Raw genomic sequence first — 20,679 nt, forward strand, 5'->3', positions numbered from 1 at the left:
GATGGCAGTAGCTCCAGTCCCAGCTCACACAGCAAGTGGGACAATGCGCATTAATGAATTAATTACTGGTACAAGCAGGTGTGGCATTAGTAACCTGCCTGCTCTCCCTGGTCCTCATCCATGAGGGCCAAACATTCCAGCCTGTTGGATCAGCTGGGTCAGGATTGGTTAAAGCACTTAAAAAAATAATAATAACAATAATAATAATTCAATATTTATAATATTAATGTAATATTTATCATTGCAATAAATAATTAATAATGATCTTTGTTATTGTGGTAATAGTGATGATAATAATAACTTGGGGTCATGTGATACTAATTGTGATGATGATAATAATAAGTTTATAATTGTGATTATAATAATAAATTAATATTAATGATAATAATAATAGTTTAATATGTATAATTACAATAAATAAATAATAATGATCATTATTATTGTGGTAATAATGATGATAATAATAACTTGGGGTCATGCGATACTAATTGTGATGATGATAATAATAAGTTTATAATTGTGATAATAATTAATTATAATGATATAATAATTTGATATTTATAATTACAATAAATAATTAATAATGATCCTTATTATTGTGGTAATAATGATGATAACAATACGTTTATAATTGTGATTATGATAATAATAAGTTTATAATTGTGATTATAATAATAAATAATATTATAGTAAGAATAATAACAATAAGAATAATGATGATTATGACGATGGTGATGATGATGATGATAATAATAATAATAATAATAATAATAATAATGATAATAATAATAATAATAATTTTTAAAAGAGCTAAGGAATAACCTGCCAAAAGCATTTCTCAGCAATCTGGGATCCAAACAATCCCTGTGGGAGCCTCGCTGGGAACGCTGCAGGAGCCCACCCGGGATGAACTGGGAGCAGCTCCTGGGGCAGGGGACGGAGCCTGGGGGCACCCGGGGCTGCCCTGACCCCCCAGCCCCGCAGAGCTCCCTGACCCCGGCCCGGCTCCATCCGGGGAGGAAGGATGCGGTCTCTGTCCTGAGGGGCCTCGGCAGCCTCCAGCCCAGGCCAGGCTTTATTAATCCCAGCTTTGCTAATAAGGAATTACAATAGCTGTGGGATTTGGCAGCGGGAGCGTGCTTGGCTGCCATGCATCCTGCAGGATTTGCCCTGTTTTGTTTGTATTTTGGATTTAACTACAAATAATTTAAAGATGTGTTGTGTCTCCTTCAATTAACATTTGTGTTTTCGACCTCTCTCTTGTTTTGTTGCTGTTGTTGAAGTTTTAGAACAATACCGGGGAATTTGAGCCCGTCAGATGCATTAAGATGAATTCACGTTTATATTTTGCTCCAGCTGTGGGATTTCTTAGGGTGGCATTTATTAACATATCAGAATTTGGGGTTGTTCCCTTTGAAAAATTTGCCGTTTTCTTGTCCTGGATGGAAAAAATCTCCCAGTGTCAAAAAATTTCAGGCTGACAGAAGAATAATATTGTCCCAAGGCCAGTATGTAAATACCTTAACCAGTAGAGCATGTTTAGAGGAATTACACTTTCCTCTCCCAAATTACCATCTTGGAAAGCAGCTCTACCAGCACATTTATTTGAATTTTAAACATTTTGAAAGCAGATCTCCGAGGTTTTGAAATCTGGTTTCCATTCCTGGCTGTGTTTGACCCAAGGCCTGACCCTGAGCAAATCTCAGGCTCAGTGTCTGGATCTGCTCCGCTGCTCTGAGGATCCTCACTCACTTTACCACCCCTCAGTGCTGATCCGAGTGTAAGATTTCAGTGTGAAATAATAGTGGGGTTAATGTAAGATGGGGTTTGGTTATGATGACAAAAGGGAAAATTAAAAAACGTGGTTTTTAAGAGATGAATTTGTTTAAAGGTGTGTGGGATGAAGTCATTTTGTCTGCAAAGAAACAAGTTCCCAGAGGTGCAGGATGGCAAACTTGGGGAGAGAAGCGAGGAACAAGTCCAGAACTTCACAGCAGCCCTTCATCCCAAGTTTTGGAGGGGATTAATTCCTTTCTTCGTCTGACATTGCAGACTCAGCCAGTGCCCAACCCCATCTCGTACTTCATGCACCGCTCGCCCTGGTGGTTCCACCGCCTCGAGACCTTGGTCAACCACTTCATCGAGCTGCTGGTGCCCTTCTTCCTGCTGCTGGGCAGGAGGATGACCATCCTGCACGGGCTGCTGCAGATCCTCTTCCAGGTGAGCTGCTCCTGCTTCGTCTCCTTGAGGCCTCAGGTTCTGGCTTTTCCGTTTTCAGGTTCTGTGTTGCTTTAGGCTGTAGTTCTGGGATTGTTTTTCAGGTTCTGTGCTGCTTTAGGCTGTAGTTCTGGGATTCATGTTATGATGCCTCAGGTTTTGGTTTTTATATTTTCAGGTTCTGTGCTGCTTTAGGCTGTGGTTTTGGGATTCATGTTATGGTGCCTCAGGTTTGGCTTTTCTGTTTTCAGGTTCTGTGCTGCTTTAGGCTGTAGTTCTGGGATTGTTTTTCAGGTTCTGTGCTGCTTTAGGCTGTAGTTCTGGGATTGTTTTTCAGGTTCTGTGCTGCTTTAGGCTGTAGTTTTGGGATTCACGTTATGATGCCTCAGGTTCTGGCTTTTATATTTTCAGGTTCTGTGCTGCTTTAGTGGGTGGGTCTGAGCTTCACATGAGGGCATGCTGAGCTCTGTGCACAGAGCAGGGAGACAAAACAATTCCTGCTCCAGCTGGGCACCAAGGACAATGATCCAAATCTCAGCCCAGGAGCACAAACAGTGGTAGATTGAAGAGAAAAACAAAAAATATGGGACTTCATAACCTAAAGCTGTAATTGGAGAATTAATTCCAATATGCAAATGAACCAGAACTTATAAAAGTGAGAGACCTTGAGTCCATTTCTGTGACCATTTTGGTTCATCTGGGGTGCAGCCCTGGCTGGGCTCTTGTGCTGCCCAAGGTGGATCCATTGAGTCTTCCTGGTAAATCCCTGCTTTATTCTCTAGCTCAGTCTAGCCTCTGCTCCAGCTCAGCCTTCTCAAGGCATCATCCTGAGGGTCTCCTCCTCTCCTGGGCTTCCCCACTCCTCCCAGCAGGAGCTGGCTCAGGGGCAGGGTGGGATTAAGGCTCCAGGGAATGAGGATGATTCCCAGCCAGGAATTCCTGGGTGTTTCCTGCTGCTGGAGCTTTGGTTTCTGTGTGGCAGAGGAATGGCAGCCCAGGATCAGTGCAAAGGCTCTGTGGGGCATCCTTGGGATTCCCCCAGCAGTTAATTTTTGTAGACATCTGTCCATCTCTGAAGGGATTCTTCTTTCTGGATTTGTCATTTGAGGATTGTTCTTTATCTCTGGAAAGGGTTGAGCTGCTCTCCACAAATACCAGATTGACTGTGCGAGGTTTAAAATCAAAACAATTCCTTGGAAATTTAATAGATTCACATTCCAGCTGATTTTCTGGTTGGGTTTTTTTTGTACTCTGCAAAACTCAGAGGGCAGAAGCTGCTGCATGAATACTTCCCTAGAGCCCATCTGACTCCTCTCCTGTCTGTCCTGGCGGAGTTCAAAGAGCTCATGAAACTCCATCTCCAGCCCTTGCTGCCCTGCCTTTGTTCAGCATCATTTCAGCATCAGGAAATTCATACTCGGGAGCTGTTCCTGCTTCCTGTGAGTTCATGTGATGATTAAACTGGAGAACAGCTCATAAAGCCCCCTGGTAAACCACAAAAATGCTGCTCAGGGTTTAAAGGTCTGACAGAAGCCCCGGTGCCCTCCCGGTTCCTTCTGCTTCCCAAACGCTTCCTGTTGTGTCTGGGTGCCACTGAACATCAGCTTTTACCTTTTTGGGGCAGCTTTGGTTGGGTTGGGATGGATTTGGGCAGATGGAGGGCAAGGTCTGACCCAGGGAGCTCCCGGGGTGTCACTCCAGAGGTGCCAGCTGCTTGCGACACCCCTGAGCTTGTTGGAGGCACTTGGGATGATTTTATTCAGCCCAACCCTAAAAAAACTCCACAGACAAAACAAAACCTATCTTCTCTTCTGGTTAAGGTGAAAGAAGGCAGGGTTAGATTAGAGATCAGGGATTAATTCATCCCTGGGAGGGTGGCAGGCCCTGGCACAGGGTGCCCAGAGCAGCTGGGGCTGCCCCTGGATCCCTGGCAGTGCCCCAGGCCAGGCTGGAGCCCCCTGGGACAGTGGAAAGTGTCCCCAGGGGGGTTGGAACAAGGTGATCTTTAAGGTCCCTCCCAGCCCAACCCATTCCATGCCCAGTGCTCCCCTCCCATCCCCTTCTCCCCTCGGAGCTGCTCCATCCCTGTCACTCCCAAGGAACCCCCAGCTCCCCCAGGGCCCTGCTCCTCGTTAGGGGCCCTGGGGGGGCTGCAACGGCCGAGCCCACCCCATAAATGCCCTAATGACAGCCAGCCAGTGCAGGCATCAAGCCCCTTTAATTGGCCCTTTATTGATAGCTGGCAATTACTGCCTTGTTTGGATCACGAGGGGAGGCTGAGCAGGCAGAAAGGGTCCCAGTGTAAGAGGCAGCTCTGGTGCCTTTACAGCGTTTCAACAAAAACCTGTTTATTTAATATTTACTGCCCTTTTCTTCATTCAGAATGACTTTTATTGACAATCCTTGTGCTCTGCAAAGGAAGCAATAAAGTTTAATGTTGATATACCACTTAATTCTGCTTTTCAAGATTTGAATTGACATTACAGACAAGTTTTATTGGACATTTTATAATTGTTATTGGAGTCATGGTGGCGAGCTTGAGTGAGTGTATTTTTCCAGATTCCAACTGGCCTGGAGAATATTGCTTTGTCAGGAACCCAAAAAAAGTTGGGCTTTAAAAGAGGAAAGTGGGGTTTTTTTTCCAAGTGTGAACTTATTCTTCTTGCCTGCTTCACGTTTGGAAGGAAAAAAGCTTAGAGAGGGTGGAAACATCAGAGAGGAGGTGCTCAGCAGCATGAGGATGGATGTGTGTCCACCAGGGGATCCCTGTGGGGTTGGGATTCCAGCCTGGAGTTACCCCAAGGGAGCTGGAAGCTCCACCTCGTTCCCATCCTGGACGTGCACAGGAGGTTCCTGTTGGGGTTTGTGTTTGATGGCACCCAGGTGGGATTTAGGGTGGGATTTAGGGATTCAGGGTGGCTTTGATGGACACCACAGTGCTGCCAGCACCTCCATTCCCCTGGAGGGGCCACAGGGACCCTTGGGATGGGCCCATTCCCAGCAGATGCAGGAAGGGCTCGGGGCTGCTGCTCCTGGCCAGGAATGGTCCCTCCTGCTGCGGTTTCCTGCCCCTCAGCTTTGGGGTTTTTGCCACGTTCCCTTTGTGAGCTCAGGGCAAACCCCACCATTTCCATGGACCTCCTGGACACTGCTGCCAGTTGTGTCTGCCAGGAATGAATTATCCCTGGAAGTGTTCAGAAGACGGTGGATGTGACGCTTCAGGACGTGGTTTAGTGGTGAACGTGGTGGTTGAGGGTTGCATTTGATGATGCTGAAGAGCTTTTCTGGCCTTAACAATTTTGTGGTTGCCTGGTTTTTGTAGCAGAGGTGGGGTGTGGGCCTGAGAAATGCACACCTGGATCTGAAACACTCCAATATTCAGGAGAAATCAAATCAAAAACACGGCTGTCAGTACCTGGAGGGGAGCAAAAGATATCTTGGAGGGTCTTGGAGAGCCCGGGTGAGGTGTGGACTCTTATTCTTGGTTCCGTAGAAGCACCAGGGCAGAGCCTGCCCATTCCCCAAGGAGTTGGTGGGGTGTGGGAGGTTGGAAGCGCTGCTGGGGAAGGCAAATCCTTCAGTTTGGTGGGGATTTCACTGCTCCCTGGATCTGCCTCCAATCCTGGATCTGCCTCCTCAAAACCCCGATCTGCCTCCTCAAACCCTGGATCTGCCTCCTCAAAACCTGGATCTGCCTCCTCAAAACCTGAATCTGCCTCCAGCCCTGGATCTGCCTCCTCCAAAACCCTGGATCTGCCTCCAATCCTGGATCTGCCTCCTCAAAACCCTGGATCTGCCTCTTCCAAAACCCCAGTCTGCCTCCTCCAACCCTGGATCTGCCTCCTCCAAAACCCCAGTCTGCCTCCTCAAAACCTGGATCTGCCTCCAGCCCTGGATCTGCCTCCTCAAACCCTGGATCTGCCTCCTCCAACCCCGGATCTGTGTGTTTTTCACGCTGTCCAACTCCCAGCTCACACCCAACGTGTTTCTTGGCTCCTTGGAAGGCAGGCAGTAAAATCCCACTGCTTGGCAAACGAGTTGATGAGGGGAAGCGAGAGGGAAGGCAGAAGAAGAGGCAGGAAAAATCCACCTTGCCCCTCAGAGCTGGCAGCAGGGCTGGGCTGGAGCGGGGTAGGGAAGGAGATTTGGCAGTGCCTGGTGGGAAGGAGCTTCAGGATCAGAAATCCACAAATGAATAAAGAGCATGGAAAGCCCCCAGCCGGTGCTGGTGGAAAGGCAGGGCACTGCTTGGATCCCAGTCAGAGCCATACAGGCACGATCTGGAGGAGCTGAGAGCGTGGGGATGGTTTTAAGGTTTGCAGTGCCTTTGGGTGTGGATGGATCCGTGCAGTGTCACTCCCTGCCTTGGCCCCCGGAGGCTCCTGGCGTGTCCTGCAGCACGGAGCAGCCTGGTGGCCGCAGGAGGAGCTCAGCCCACGGCCACAGCAGCACAGGGTTCCTGCAGGAGCGGGGCTGGGCTGTGGAGCGTCCCCAGATCCTGGTGGGGATGGTGAAGGTTCTCCTCTGCTCCCACCCAGGCACTCCCGGGATGGCTTTCAGCTGGAGCCACCTCCAGAGCACAGGGGTGACAGTGCCAGGGACACAGGGGTGACAGCGCCAGGGGCACAGGGGTGACAGTGCCAGGGGCACAGGGATGGCAGTGCCAGGGGCACAGGAGTGACAGTGCCAGGGGCACAGGGATGGCAGTGCCAGAGGCACAGGGGTGGCAGTGCCAGAGGCACAGAGGTGATAATGCCAGGGGCACAGGGGTGGCAGTGCCAGGGGCACAGGGGTGACAGTGCCAGGGGTACAGGAGTGACAGTGCCAGTGGCACAGGGGTGGCAGTGCCAGGGGTACAGGAGTGACAGTGCCAGGGGCACAGGGATGGCAGTGCCAGGGGCACAGGAGTGACAGTGCCAGGGGCAGAGAGGTGACAGTGCCAGGGGCACAGGGGTGGCAGTGCCAGGGGCAGAGAGGTGACAGTGCCAGTGGCACAGTGATGGCAGTGCCAGGGGCACAGGGGTCATAGTGTCAGGGGCACAGTGATGACAGTGCCAGTGGCACAGTGATGGCAGTGTAGGGGCACAGGGGTGGTAGTGTCAGGGGCAGAGAGGTGACAGTGCCAGGGGTACAGGAGTGACAGTGCCAGGGGCACAGGGATGGCAGTCCCAGGGGCACAGAGGTGACAGTGCAGGAGCACAGGGGTGACAGTTTTAGGAGCACAGGGGTGACAGTGCCAGGGGCACAGGGGTGACAGTGCCAGGAGGCAGGCACAGTTCCAGCCCTGCAGAAGGCAGGGGTGAAACCTCCAGAGCCGAAGCCCCTGCAGGGTTCAGAGCCCTGCACAGGAACCCCCAGAGGAGGCAGCTCCAGGATCTGGCCCAGGAGCTCTCGGGGACTTTGGGAGCTGGAGAGGGAAGGGGGGGCCTGCTGGGAGAGGGACCCTGAGGGGGATGTGGCAGGAACCTCCAGCTCTGTTCCCCTGGAAAAGCAGCTGCCAGCACCACCCTTGCCCAGCTGGGCACTGCACCAGGGCCAGGCAGCCCCTGGGAGCTGGGCATGTGCAGGAGAGCAGGAGCAAAGTCATTTTCCTCCTCCTTTTTTTTCTTTTCAGGCAGAAAACAGTTGTTGAACAGATATTTTCTGTCTTTTTTTTTTTTTTCCTTCCTTGGCTTGGCCAAACCCCAACCTCTTAAAAATTTTGATGGAAGAGGACATTTCCCTCTGCTTGATTTTGTTCCCATCTCTCCAGGAAGGCAGGGGAGGCCAAGTGGAGGTTTCCCCCCTCTTTTTTTGGGAGGGGAGGACCGAGCCCCCCGTTGTCCCGGCGCTGCCTCTGCCACACCACGAGATGCTGGAGGGATGAGCTGCCCCTGCAGCCACACACACACAAATTAAATCAGGCTGCTGCAGTGCCACAGCTGCAAGAGATTGTGTTGCTGACTTAGGAGGTAGCAGAGGTCACAGCAGCAGCCTGGAGAGAGGGAACAAAAATTAACCAGCCCCCCCTCCCTGCAGAAAGTGTCTGAATCCAGTGTTTGTTTTCACTTGTCAGACCGAGCTGGGTTTGTTCTCGTGGCCAGGCTGGTGTAAATCAGGGGTGTCTCCAGCAGGATTAGCGGGGTTACACCAGTGCCAGGCTCGTGGCAGGAGCATCAGGCCCCTCCTTGGGGCTTTAATCGGGCACCCCCGGGCACGGGCAGTGCTGGAGGAGGTGTTTTCCTGTGTGGATGCAGAGTGGTGGTGTTAATGTGTGTGAGAATAAAGCCCAGTTCGCTGGAGGATGGAGCGGCCAGAAAGTTCAGGAATTATTCTGCAGTTTGCACAATCCCAGAATGGTTTGGGTTAGAAAAAACCTTAAAGCCCGCCCAGTGCCACCCCTGCCGTGGCAGGGACACCTTCCACCATCCCAGGGGGCTCCAAGCCCTGTCCAGCCTTGGGGCAGCCCCAGCTGCTCTGGGCACCCTGTGCCAGGGCCTGCCCACCCTCCCAGGGATGAATTTCTTCCTGATATCCAATGTAAATCTCTTTTCTTTCAGTTTACATCCATTCTCCCTTGTTCTACCGCTTCACGTGCCTGTAAAAAAAAAATCCCTTTCCTGCTTTTTTATAAATCCCTAAGGATGCTGGGGAGCATGGTCCCCCCAGCCCAGCAGCTCTGGGTGGGTGTCACTGCCTGGGCTGGGCTCCCCTGCCAGAACAGAGGAAATTCAGCCTTCCCCAAAGTCCAAATCTTGTTGATTTTGTTGTGGTTTAGAAAGAAACAACAAACAGAAAGTCCCAGGAAAGTGAACAGAACAGGACAGGAGGAGTGGGCCCGTGGAGAAGAGTTTTGCAGTTCAGTTGTTCAAAAATCCGCCCTGGATTTTTAAATCTCGTGGGGTGTGAGGGGGAAGGTGCAGGCAGAGGGATTCCAAGGTTCTTTGGGAGTGCCGGAGCTTGGGCTGGGATTATGGAGGTTGATGCCCCATCCTGGTCCAGGTGAGGGTGGCTGGGGTGTCCCTCAGGCCCTCCTGGCTCCCCAGGTCCCCTCCCTCCCCCTGGCCCAGCTCAGCTTTTCCCCACAGCAAAACAGAAGGAATGTGAAATCAAAGCACTTACAGGGCAGATTTTCTGTTACATTTAAGCCCCCTTAAATTAAATCCCGAGCTCTGCACCCCCCAACAAGAAACATTCTGAGTTGAGCAGGCAGAACCCAAACTGTTTAATCACTCTGATATTTGATTTCACATCCAGCTCGATAGGATCTGCTGTGCCAGACACGGGACTAGCAGCACATACCACCCCAAACCAGTAAATAACACTGCTGCCATAATGGGCTCTGGGATTAGTTAGCAACAAGTTAAGTCCTTGCATTCTGCAGTAGTCACAGGGACTGAGAAACACTCCCTGGGAGCCATAGGAGTGCATTTAATTAGCTCCCGATTCTGGGCGCTGGGGGTTTTTTTTCTCTTCTCTTTTTTTTTTTATTTTTTTGAAATCATTAAATAAAGTGTCACCCCAAGCCAGCGCTGTAAACTCTATTTTGATTGTGGCTGCAATAACCCCTTTGGGCGTCATTCAGATTGTACTAAACAGTTTCTGGAGAGCGCTGGTTTCTCTCAAAATAAACCCAAGTCCGGCTTTGACAAGCTCTAATGAAAAACAAATTGTTATATTACTTAGAAAAATAATTTGAAGGAAGTCTGAATTAGTTGTAAAGGTGGAAAAGGTTCAGCTACTTGAAAATAGAAATTTGGAAGGTATTTATTTTAACCATTAAGCCAGTGGCCTTGAAATACAGCCTTGTTTGTTCCAGAACGCTCCTAACGAGAGCCATGAATCACGCTGTTAATCAGTATGGGAACTTGATTAATTGGAGAGGGGAGCAGCAGTGACTCCAGCAGCCCGGAGCTGGGCTCCTTCACCATCCCTCATCCTGCTGGCACCACGGGGGCTTGGGGGGCGTCCCACAGCCCTGGGCTGGGCCTCTGGAGAGTTGGGAATCAAAGGTGGCTCCCTGTGCTGGTGCTGGGCTCAGAAGGGGCTGCTTCCCCATGGAGCGGGGCTTGCAGTGGCTCTGCTCATCCTGTCCCTGTCCCCTCGCCTGTGCTGCTGCTCCTGGCTCTGCTGTTGACCCTCAGAGGGAGATTGGGTGCCCAGCCCTGGCACCAGACTGGCCCAGGAGGCCCCCGGGGTGGGAAGCGCTGCCGTGGCTGGGAAAGGCAGCAGGAAGGTCGGGGTTGGTTTTCACTGGGGCTCCTGGGTTTGGGGCCAGCAGGAGCTGCGGTGGCTTTGGCCATCCAGGAGCACGGCAGGGATGAGTTCCAGCAGAGTTCCAGAATTCTGGAAGCTGCCACGTGTGCCAGGCTGGCCCAGTGCTGGTGGCACAGCTTGGTGTGCCACAGTGTCCTTGGGAATATTGCTGAGCACTGACTCCAGGATCACCAGCTGGATCCTTAAATTGCAATTCTTGCTGAAATGGGCTGGAAACTCACCCAGTCCTGGAGTTCTGGCCACGTTAGAGCTGTCCAGGGGCTCTGAGGTGCCTCTCTCTGTGCTGCTCCCTGGCTGCTCTTCCCTCTCCAGAGCTCATGGAATGATGTGGCTGACAGTGGAATGATGGAGGCTTCACCTCCTGGGCTCTGGGGCAGCTCAGGGTGGTTGGGTTTTCTGCCTGTTTGGATTTTGCCCCAGATTTTCAGAATTTTCAGAATCCCTCCGTGCTCCAGAACCTTTTGTCCTGCAGCAGAGTTTCCAGGTGCTTGGGCAGGACGGGGGAAATCGATGCTGAGGATGCTGTCAGTGAAATGATCCGAGCTGGAGCTTCCAACATCTGCATCTCCCAGATGGGATTCAGGTTCAGCTCCAGGCTGGGAGATAAAGGATGTGTTGCACATGTGAGGGAGGGCATAAAACATTTCTGTCTGATGAGAGCCAGAGCAGCTGCAAACCAGAGATGTTCCTGGTGTCCATGACATGATCCTCACCATGTTCTGGCCCCGTATTTCCAGGGATAATTATTTATTTACGTTTAGGTGTAGCTGCTAAAGCTGAGTAAAGCCATCACAACCCGTTCCTGTGCCCAAGCCAAAGCACTCGCCCACTAAAATGTGTCAAATATCTTTAAATATCTGTGAATTTCTCCAGCTTCAGTGCAATGGTTTGAAGAGATGGTGAAGGTCTTCCAAGTTTAATCCCATTTTCTGTCCCTTAGTCCTTATCTGAGCTGGTCCCTTTGCAGTTTCCCAGCTCTTGGCTCCCACCAAGCTTTTGCTGTTCGGCAGGGGGACATGGTGGGATTTGGGATTTGGGATTTGGGATCTCTCCTCCCACCAGCAAGATGACAGGGCCTTTAAATAATGTTTTCTATTCCATTAAAAAAAAAATAAAAAGAAGATGAAATCAGAACAGCCTAACTGGAAACAGATGGCAGATGAGAAACTTCTTTTAAAGAGGATTTTTAATACATTTATTATGAAGAAAATCATTTATTGGTGTCAGAGATGGATGTGTGAATACAGAATGTGCCCATTCCAGGCGTGGAAGGGGCTGGAGTGGGATGATGCCTTTGGTGTGGTGTTCTTGGAGCGAGGGGAGGATTTTGCTGCTGGTAAAGTGACTTTCCTGGCTGAAAGGAGGCTTCTTCCCATCCCTGCTCCTCCAGCTTCCCTCTGGGATCCCTGGCTGTCAGAGCAGTTTTGATGATGCTCTTACTGTGGGTTCCTGGCATGGTTTTCCTGCAGTGATTTGGTTGGAAGGGACTTTAAAGCCCATCCAATTCCAACCCCAACACCTTCCACTATCCCAGGTTGCTCCAGACCTGGTCTTGGACACTTCCAGGGATGGAGCAGCCACAGCTTCTCTGTGCCCTGTCCTCCCGGAGGGTCAGCTTAGGGATTTTTTAATAATAATATGCATATTCCAGTCAGTTCTGTCGAGTTAAATGAGCGTGTGCTTTTCTGTGTGAAAGCAGCACAGACAGAGGTGTCACTTTCCCCAGTCCCCCTCACACAGTGACTTTCATTGCAGCCCTTTAAACAAATCCCACATCATTTCAGAGGGCTGCCTCTCGGTGTCTGGGCTGCTCAGGGATGGAGGTGAAGATGGATTTTCCCTTTCCCTGCTTTGATGAGCAGAACTCCTTGGCTTGTTGTGGGTTCAGTGTTCCTGTGAAACGCCGCTGCCCCCAGAGAGGTTTCATTTTATTTGATTTTATTTTTTTTGTTTGGCTTTGGCAGCGTTGGGATGAGGCTGCAGCCCTGGGATGCTGCAGCCCACACGCAGTTTACACAGCTGCACCATCCCCTTCCCCAGCTCCAGCAGGGCTCTTATCTCCGTGCTGATGCAACGGCCAGAAAAGGCAGGAAACCTGTGTCACTCTTTGCTTTCATCTTCCTATAAAAACCGGGATTTTTGGAGCTGTGACTCAGAGATGAGCGCAGGATCCTCTTGGAGCGGTGGGGTTTGTTTGGTGCTGTGCTGTGGGCAGTGGTGGTTCCTGCCTGGAGAATTGTTTGCAAACCCCAATCTCACTTTCCCTTTTGTTGGGAACACCATTTCCCAACAGGTTGTGGCCTCCCATCCCTGGCAGTGCCCAAGGCCAGGTTGGACAGGGCTTGGAGCAGCCTGGCACAGTGGAAGGTGCCCCTGCCCGTGGTGACAGGCTGGAAATGAGCTTTGAGGTTCCTTCCAACCCAAATCATTCCATGGTTTTGATTGATCCATGGGAAAGATTCCATTTTTTATGCTGACATTGAGCAGAGCATCCTGGATTTCCACTGCTGCTCTAAACCCTGAGCTGAGCCCCCAAAAAAACCTCGATCCAGGCAGGTGTTTGCAGCACGAGGTCTCACCTCCCCTGCTTTCCTCTTGGATTTTAATTCCATCTCTGCCAGGAGCTGCTTTGTCCACGTTCCTGAGTAACTTTTTCCACACGTGAAACTCCCTCTGGGGCCGGGTTCAGCTCTGCAGGAGCCACGTGGGTTTGGTCTGGGCTTGGTGTCCACACGTGGAGGGGTTCAGGGACAGAAGTGGCACTTTAAATTTACACCCTGCTCCAGTTAGGAAAACTTGGAAGCAGGGAGAAATCCCAGACCAGGCCAGTTTTGGAAAGGCTGAGGAAGTCTGGGAGAAAAATGCACAGGAGCAGTTTGGGAATGTTTTGTCCCAAATTTTGGCCAGCGTGGTGTGGCAGTGGTGGCTGGGATGGCTCAGGGATGGATTCCCTGCACTTTGTGAGCAAGGAAGCAGAAAGGGACAGGTATCGAGTAGAATCCTGGAATGCTTTGGGTTGGAAAGGACCTTAAAGCTCATTTTGGGCAGGGACACCTCCCGCTGGACCAGGCTCTACATCATGGTCACCCTCAGAGAAGCTGCCAGCTCCTCTGAGATGCCAAAATCCAGGAGCTGTAGAAAACTCAGGATGCCTCAGCCAACAGAAATTTCAAAATTTCCTCTGTGAAAACAAATCAGATTGCATTGATTGTTTGGATGGGGTCGGGAATGGCAGGAGTGGGGAGTGGGAGAGACAGGGATTGTGTTCATGGCATCATCAATGTCGTTTGTTCCATAGCCAGCCCTTGAAAAGCAGTTGTAATCCCCACACAAATCCCTCTGGAGCAAATCTGCCAGTTCTCCTCATCCAACACGGATCATCCCTGCAGCCAGAAACCTCAGAGGGAGCAGAGCCAAGGGAAGAGGGTCAGGGGGGCACCCTGAAATCCCGCGCACCCAAAGCAGCTCCACCTCTGAGATTTCAGGGCCAGAGGTCCTGAAGTTGGAGAGAGATCATTTTCCTGCGGTTATTTGGAAAAAAAATGTGACCACAGATAAAAACTGGAGCTTCAGAATGTTGAGTTCCTTCCCAATGCCCCTTCTCCACACCCAGGCAGGAAGGGATCAGCTGGAAGGTCCTGGCTGGGCAGTCTCAGGTGCTGGTGGCCATCAGTGAGGGGGTCCTTGGTGCTGCAGGATCCCTGCTGGAGGGATTTCCTCTGGCCCCTGAAAGCAGGGAAAGGGAGATGTTTCCACGGAAATCTGTTCCTCAACCGTCTTGGCAGCCAGAGCTGAAAGGATTGGAGTCTTTTGCCCCCAACTCCACGTTTCTGGTCAGTGTGAAACCCCACCTGTGATCACCACAGGCAGCCTGGGCCGGGCTGCAGTGAATTAAAGCACCAGGGGGAGTTTGAAGGAATACATCCTCTTCCTTCTCGGAGTCAGGTTACAGCGACCTCGGAACATCTGGACACCGTGTCCCAGGGCTCCCAGAGGTTCTGCTGCCTGCAAGGTTCATCTGCCTTTGTTCACTTCCTGGCCTTTTCCCTTCCTCCTTGCCTCCTCTGGATTCGGGGCTGCTCTCAGTGTTCCTGGCCATCTCCTGGCTCCCTGGGTGAAACTCCCCATGGGATTTTAGTGGTGTCTTTCCACGGGCAAGCACGGATCCATAACTCCATGGCCATTTGCTGTGCTCCTGTTTTTCCAAAAGCCTGAATTCCCTCTAAGCTACTGGTTCCCAGCATCCTGGAAGAGTGAGTTTAGGGGAAGAAAATGCATTCTTTAATATTCCCTAGATCCCAGGAATGCATTTGGTGATGTGATGCTGCTTTGCTTTGGAATTCCGTTGCCTGATCTCCAGGTTGTCCTGACGGGGTTTAATTGAAGTAAGGGTGTGAAGGTGGGTCCTGCTGCCTTGAGGATTTTTTTGGGAAAACTTGGGATTTTTTTGGGGAAAAATTTGGGGGTTTTTTTGGGAATCCAGAGCAAGGGAAGTGCCAAAGCCATGGGGTGGCTGTGGTGGCCGGATTCATGGTGGTCCACGTTGAGAAGATGACGTTGAACTCCAGCATCTCCTGGAAGTGACCCCACGCTCCCCTTGGGAGCAGCACATCCCCATCCCACCCCATCCCACCCCAACCCTCGTGCTGTTGTGCGGAGCTCAACGCCCAGAAGGAAAATGCAGCTCCAGCTTTTCATTTTTGTGCCTCTCAGGCCCAGACCTCAAGGTTTTAAAGACTTTCATATGTGCCTGACTTGATGTGCTCCGAGTATTCCCACTGAAGTGAACTAAGTGGATAAGACTTTGCAGGATTAAAGCCAAATGAGTCCTCACCCACCATGCTGGGAAGTCTTGTTGAAGTGGGTCATTGGAGGGAAAAGGAGGAGGAGGCGCTTCCCATCTTGCCCCTTTCATTTTATGCTTTTATTTATTTAAAGGATTTTTTTTTATTTTTTTTTAATTCTTAGGCAGCTTGGGGGGAGAAAAGAAAATAAAAAGCCCCAGGCTGTGGTGTAACCACCACAGGCAGATGTTGTCATGGCTACTAAACAAGAAACCTGATTTATAAAATGAGGAAAAACAGATGAACGTGAAATAAAAGAGAAAGAAAAAAAAAAGAGAGAGAGGCGATCTTAAAATATTAACTCTGATGTAGAGAAAAATATAAACAGACAGGGTTAGGAAATTCCGTAAGGAATATGACTTGTTTAATATTAATCATAAAGGAAAAGATTATGAGAGCTCCAAAGGGTGCCAAATGAAATAGTCCACACGCAGCCACTGCTGTGATAAGAGTCCTCGTGTGGCTCCCCAGGGCTGCCCTTGGCCGCACTGTGGTGGAGATGTCCTGGCTGGAGGTTGTTCCAGGGATGTTCTTGTGGTTCTGCTGCTTCTCCTGGTGCTTCTCCTCCCTCACAGAAGTTTCTGAGTGCAAACCTCCAGCGTGTGACAGCCAGTAACTGTACTTTCATTGCAGATATGGGCAAGTGGGAGAAGAGATTGTGCTTGGGGACGTGGAGGGGTTTCTGTGACTGGGGCGGGTCAGGAGGGGTGTGATGTGTCCCAAACCAGGGGTTCACCGTGTCCCAAAGCTGAGGTGGCTGCAGATGAGTGGCTGGGTGGGGCTCAGGTGGCTCTGCCCTGGCTCTGTGTCACTCTGCTGCCCTTCTTGTCCCTCTCCTGCCATCCTGAGCTGGCAAAGCCCGTGGTGATCCTGCACTGGAGAAGTGCCAGGCGTCACAATTCCCTCTTCAACGCTCCCAAACCATTCCTTGTCCAAGACAAGGCCAAAACCAGGAGGGTCTTCAGGACCAGGAGACCCCTCTGGGTGGATTCCAAAGGCTCTCACTGGACCCCTGCCAGTCCCCTTTGTCTCTCGGGCTGTCACCGCTGGTGTTCCCTGGTGACAGTGCCCGATGTGGCCCAGCTCCCCAGCGCGGTGACAGCGGCGCTGCCACCACAAGACGCCAGCAAGGAGCAGCTGTGACCACAGCTGGGAGGCTGGGAAATCCCTCCCTGGGCTCCCACTGGCAAACCCTGGCCAGAGCTGTAATTTGCTGCTCCGTTTCCCCTCCCTCTGCGCTGTCCCGCCGCTCACGGCTCCGGCACGCCGGCGTGTCCGGGCCCGAGGGGGACAGGAATGCCTTGTGGCACAGCCTGTGCTCCAGCAGGGAATTCTGGAACTCTGGGATTGCTGCTCCCAGCCCACGCTGGCCCCAGCCCTGGCTTTGGCACTGGCTCCTGAGCAGTTTGGTTTGCAGAAACCTTCGGGGCTCCTTCTCGCCGTCAGGAGGAATTAAGCTCCAAAGCCAGACAGAAACTCTGCGGAACAAGTCCGCGGCCTGAAGGTCCAGGATGGAGATGCCCACCCAACAGGACCTTCCAGGGCTGCTGAGCAGGTTCCCCTTGCAGAATCCATCCAGGAAAGCTGGGCAGACCCACTCTCACCTCTCCAGGTGCCTCTGCCTGCTCCTGATCCGTGTCCTGACCTGGCACTGGCCGTGCCCACATTGCCAGAGCTCTGAGCACTGTGGGGATGGTGCAGGAAAACTGGAACAGCCAAGATTTCTGCATCTTTTCCCAATTCCCTGCATCTTTCCCCAGTTCTCTGCATCTTTCCCAGCTACCTGCATTTTCCTCTCCAGTTCTCTGCATCTTTCCCTAGCTCCCTGCATCTCTCCCCAGCTCCCTGCATCTTTTCCCAGCTCCCTGCATTTTTCCCAGCTCCCTGCATTTTCCTCTCCAGTTCTCTGCATCTTTTCCCAGCTCCCTGCATCTTTTCCCAGCTCAGCAGCCTGGGAGCATTCAGCTCCCTGCTCCTTATCAATCCCTTTCCAGTGCTCCTCCAGCAGCACCAGGCAGTGCCTGGCACTGGTGTCTCATTCCCAGTCTCTGTCCCAGTGTCACTCTGGCACCTGGCTCCTTAGCCACGCTGCTGGATGAGGCTGTCGGACTCCCAGGATGAGGCAATGATGGGTTTTTGCTCTTCCCCTCTGTTGACAAACCCAGTTTGTGGGTGAATCATGAGTAACCCTTGAAAGCGAGCCCCGTGGCTGATGCGGATGCCCTTGGGTTTTGTGGGATGAGTCACTGTGGAGAGCAGGAACTTCCTCACAGACAGGCAGCTGCACTTCATCCTCTGCTGGAGCTGGAAAGCCTCAAGCCCAGGGCAGCATGATTCCAGGGGAGCATCTCTCCCTGAGAGCAGCCCAGCTGCCCCTGGGTGTTTGCAGGGCAGCGTTCCCCCTCTGGTGACAGCCCTGCCTGGAATATCCAGCCTGGAATATTTTCGTTCCTCTTCCAAGGGTTCCTCTCATATGTAAGCCATCAGTGCAGCAGCCTGAGCAGGGATCTTGCAGCTGTGACCTTGCAAGTGGGTGGCATTTTCTGCTTCCTCCTCAGCATCCTCAGGGATCCGCAGCTCATGTGATCCCGTCTGCCGCGGGCCAAATCCGGGCTGGGAAAAGCAGGATGAGGCTCCCAGGAAATGCCCACGGCCCTCATCTCCTCACGGCTGGCATCTTCAAAGCTCCCACGAGGAGCCAGGCTCCTCGGGCAGCCCTGGAATCCCCCTTTGCCATTAGTGCAGGCAGCAGGCTCAGGGATAAATGGCTCCAGGTTTATTAAATCCCATCCCTTTGGAGCACCTTGTCTTCCTCTGCAAAGCTAAAACCAGGATTTTTTTCCTGCCTTCTGTTCCTATCTAGGGCTGAACAGACTCCATCAGTCCCTGTGGTGGAGGTTTCTTTCAGATTCCTACAAGTAAATAAATCCATATAAATAAAATAAAAGCCACCCCCGGCGGGGCTGGAGCAGCGAGCATCCCCATCTCTCATGATCTTCCCTGCCTCCATCCCAGCAGCATTTTGTCCTACATGGAATCAGCTGCTCAGGGAAGGAAAAAGTTGAAAAACCTATTTTTAAAAAAAATTATTTCATCATTTACACCTCGCTCCCATTGTAATTGGAATTGTGAGTAAGGCTGAAAAGAAACTGCTGCAGATGGCAGCATAAAATGTGATTTTTAACACATTTTGTGTTTTCTTAAGCATCTCTGGTTTTGCCCAGGGTACATTTCATTTGCTATTTATTTAGTCCCCACCTCTGACAGCTCAGGGATTGCTAAGCTGCCATCTGGGAAGGAAGGAAAATGGGAAAATGCCTCTTTTTCCTGCTTTTTCTTCTTTTGACCTCAGAAAATTTAACAAAATTTAATAAAATTTAAATGTGTCAGTGAGCTGTGTGGTTACAGCCAGGAGTTGGGCTTAGAATCCCAGAATCTTGGAATGGTTTGGGCTGGCAGGGTCCTCAGTGACCATTCCCAGCCCTGCCATGGGCAGGGACATCTCCCCTCTCCCAGGCTGCTCCAAGCCCCTTCCAGCTGGCCTTGGGCACTTCCAGGGATGGAGCAGCCACAGCTGCTCTGGGAAACCTGTGGCAGATCCTCACCAAGGACCTCAGTGATCCTTGTGGGTGTCTCCCAACTCAGGATATTCCTGGATTCCATATTTATCACAGTTGGAAGCCATTTTCCAGCAGAGTCGAGGGAAGGGTTTGGGGCAGAGCCTTGCTGCAGAGGCACAGATGGAGATGCCAAGGCACAGTGGCTGTTCTGCCCTTCCTTCACATTTCTCCTCTTTTTTAATTTTTTTTTTTTACCATTTCCATAAAATTTTTACATCCAGTCCTTCACTTTTTTTAATCCTCCAGGCTTTTGCAGCCTGGCTTTATTAAAATCAAATGCTGCCCAGCCCCAAGCACAGCACCGGGCTGGGTTTTCCTGGTGTGTTTGCAGCCACAACTGTTTCCCATTTCTGCCAGGCTCTCAGGAGCCCACGGGCTCAGGGATCAGGGATCAGCTCCGTGTGTTCCCCCCCAAAACGTGCTCTTGCTTTGCTGGAAAAATCCAGGTCATCCCAGAGTTGGAAGCTCACCCAGCCTTGGCTTGCAGTGACACCGAGTAGCCAACCCAAGTGAAATATTTCACTGCAGATGTTGCTGAGAGCTTAAAGTTACCCAAAATTATGGATTTAACGAGGCAAGGAAAGGAGCTGCAGAAAGATCCAAATCAGGGAAGCCACCAGTGCTTTCCAGGCCGGTGTCAGGCTGATCAGATGTGACATCCTTGACTTTTTCCTTGCGTTTTCCCTGGGCCTGCGGATGTGGTCACGTCCTTTCCTTTTAGCTTGAAAAGGCAGAGATGGGTTTGAATCCGTGTTGGGCTTGACTGTGGGGAGCTGTTCCCAATCCAGCTGTTGCAGATGTCTCCATTTGTGAATTGGTGAAACCAAAACCTTGGATTTGAGTTGTTCTGGAAGGGGATTGTGACACAGATCCCGTTTCCCTGTGCCAGGCCTGTCTGAGATTGGCCATGCTCAGCATTCCCATCAATATTTATTCCCAAGAACATTGTTTTCCCCGTACTCTGTCTTTAATACCAATTTCATCCAAATTTTACCAAGACCTGGACTAGAGAAGATGTTCACTATCAGAATAGATTTTTTTCTGATGTGTTCTCCTTCTCTCCTTCCCAAAAAATTGGGTTCGCTCTGACTTTGGCAATTGTTAAATACCTCTAAATATCGGAGAAAAGGGGATTTTCAGGGGAGCCTGCAGTGCCTGGATGGCGAAAGGGAATGGAAGCATTTTTGCCAGAAGTGTTTTAGCATTCCTTCAGTCAAGGAATATAAACAGTTCCATGTGACTTTGGGCTGATCCAGGATTTGAGAGCAGGGTTTGAGTCACATCATTTCTCGCAGAGGGAATTTTGAACCCACATATCTCCTAAAAATCTCCTAATTAGTAGGGAGGAGGATATTCTGGGAAAGGCTTTCACTTTCTACTCCTGATGGTGTTCCACTTTATTACCGATCACTCAATAAGCATCCAGTGTTAATTACAGGGGAGTTCTGTGTAACTGAGTTATTGACTGGTGCCTATGGACAGCCCATTCCAGGCTGTAATTAAACCTCAAGCCAGCACTATTCCTACAGGGCTGGAAAATGCTTTTCCTGAACCCTTCTTTTCCTGTGTGTTGGTATTAGGGGATAATCCTGGCTCTGAGGCACAAATGGCAGATGCAAATGGTGTTTGTGGTCTCACCGAGTCCAGAGCTGGTCCTTGCGGTGCCTGGCTCCTGCTGCAGCTGCTGGGAAAGGCCCCACAGAGCCAAGGGCTGGTTCCACCCTCCAAACCCTGCGTGCCTG

At 50.9% G+C, this 20,679-nt stretch overlaps 1 protein-coding gene across 1 annotated transcript in view; it reads left to right on the forward strand.

Moving 5' to 3' along the window:
* LMF1 (lipase maturation factor 1) overlaps window positions 1-20,679 on the forward strand; it is a 142,613-nt gene that overhangs the window by 93,542 nt on the left and 28,392 nt on the right. Inside the window, exon 6 of the mRNA XM_038151104.1 lies at window positions 2,053-2,220. Within this exon, the coding sequence (XP_038007032.1) occupies window positions 2,053-2,220 (168 nt within the window). The remainder of the gene's footprint in view (window positions 1-2,052; window positions 2,221-20,679) is intronic.

This window comes from Motacilla alba, chromosome 14 (assembly GCF_015832195.1).
Source record: "Motacilla alba alba isolate MOTALB_02 chromosome 14, Motacilla_alba_V1.0_pri, whole genome shotgun sequence".
Lineage (NCBI taxonomy): Eukaryota > Metazoa > Chordata > Aves > Passeriformes > Motacillidae > Motacilla > Motacilla alba.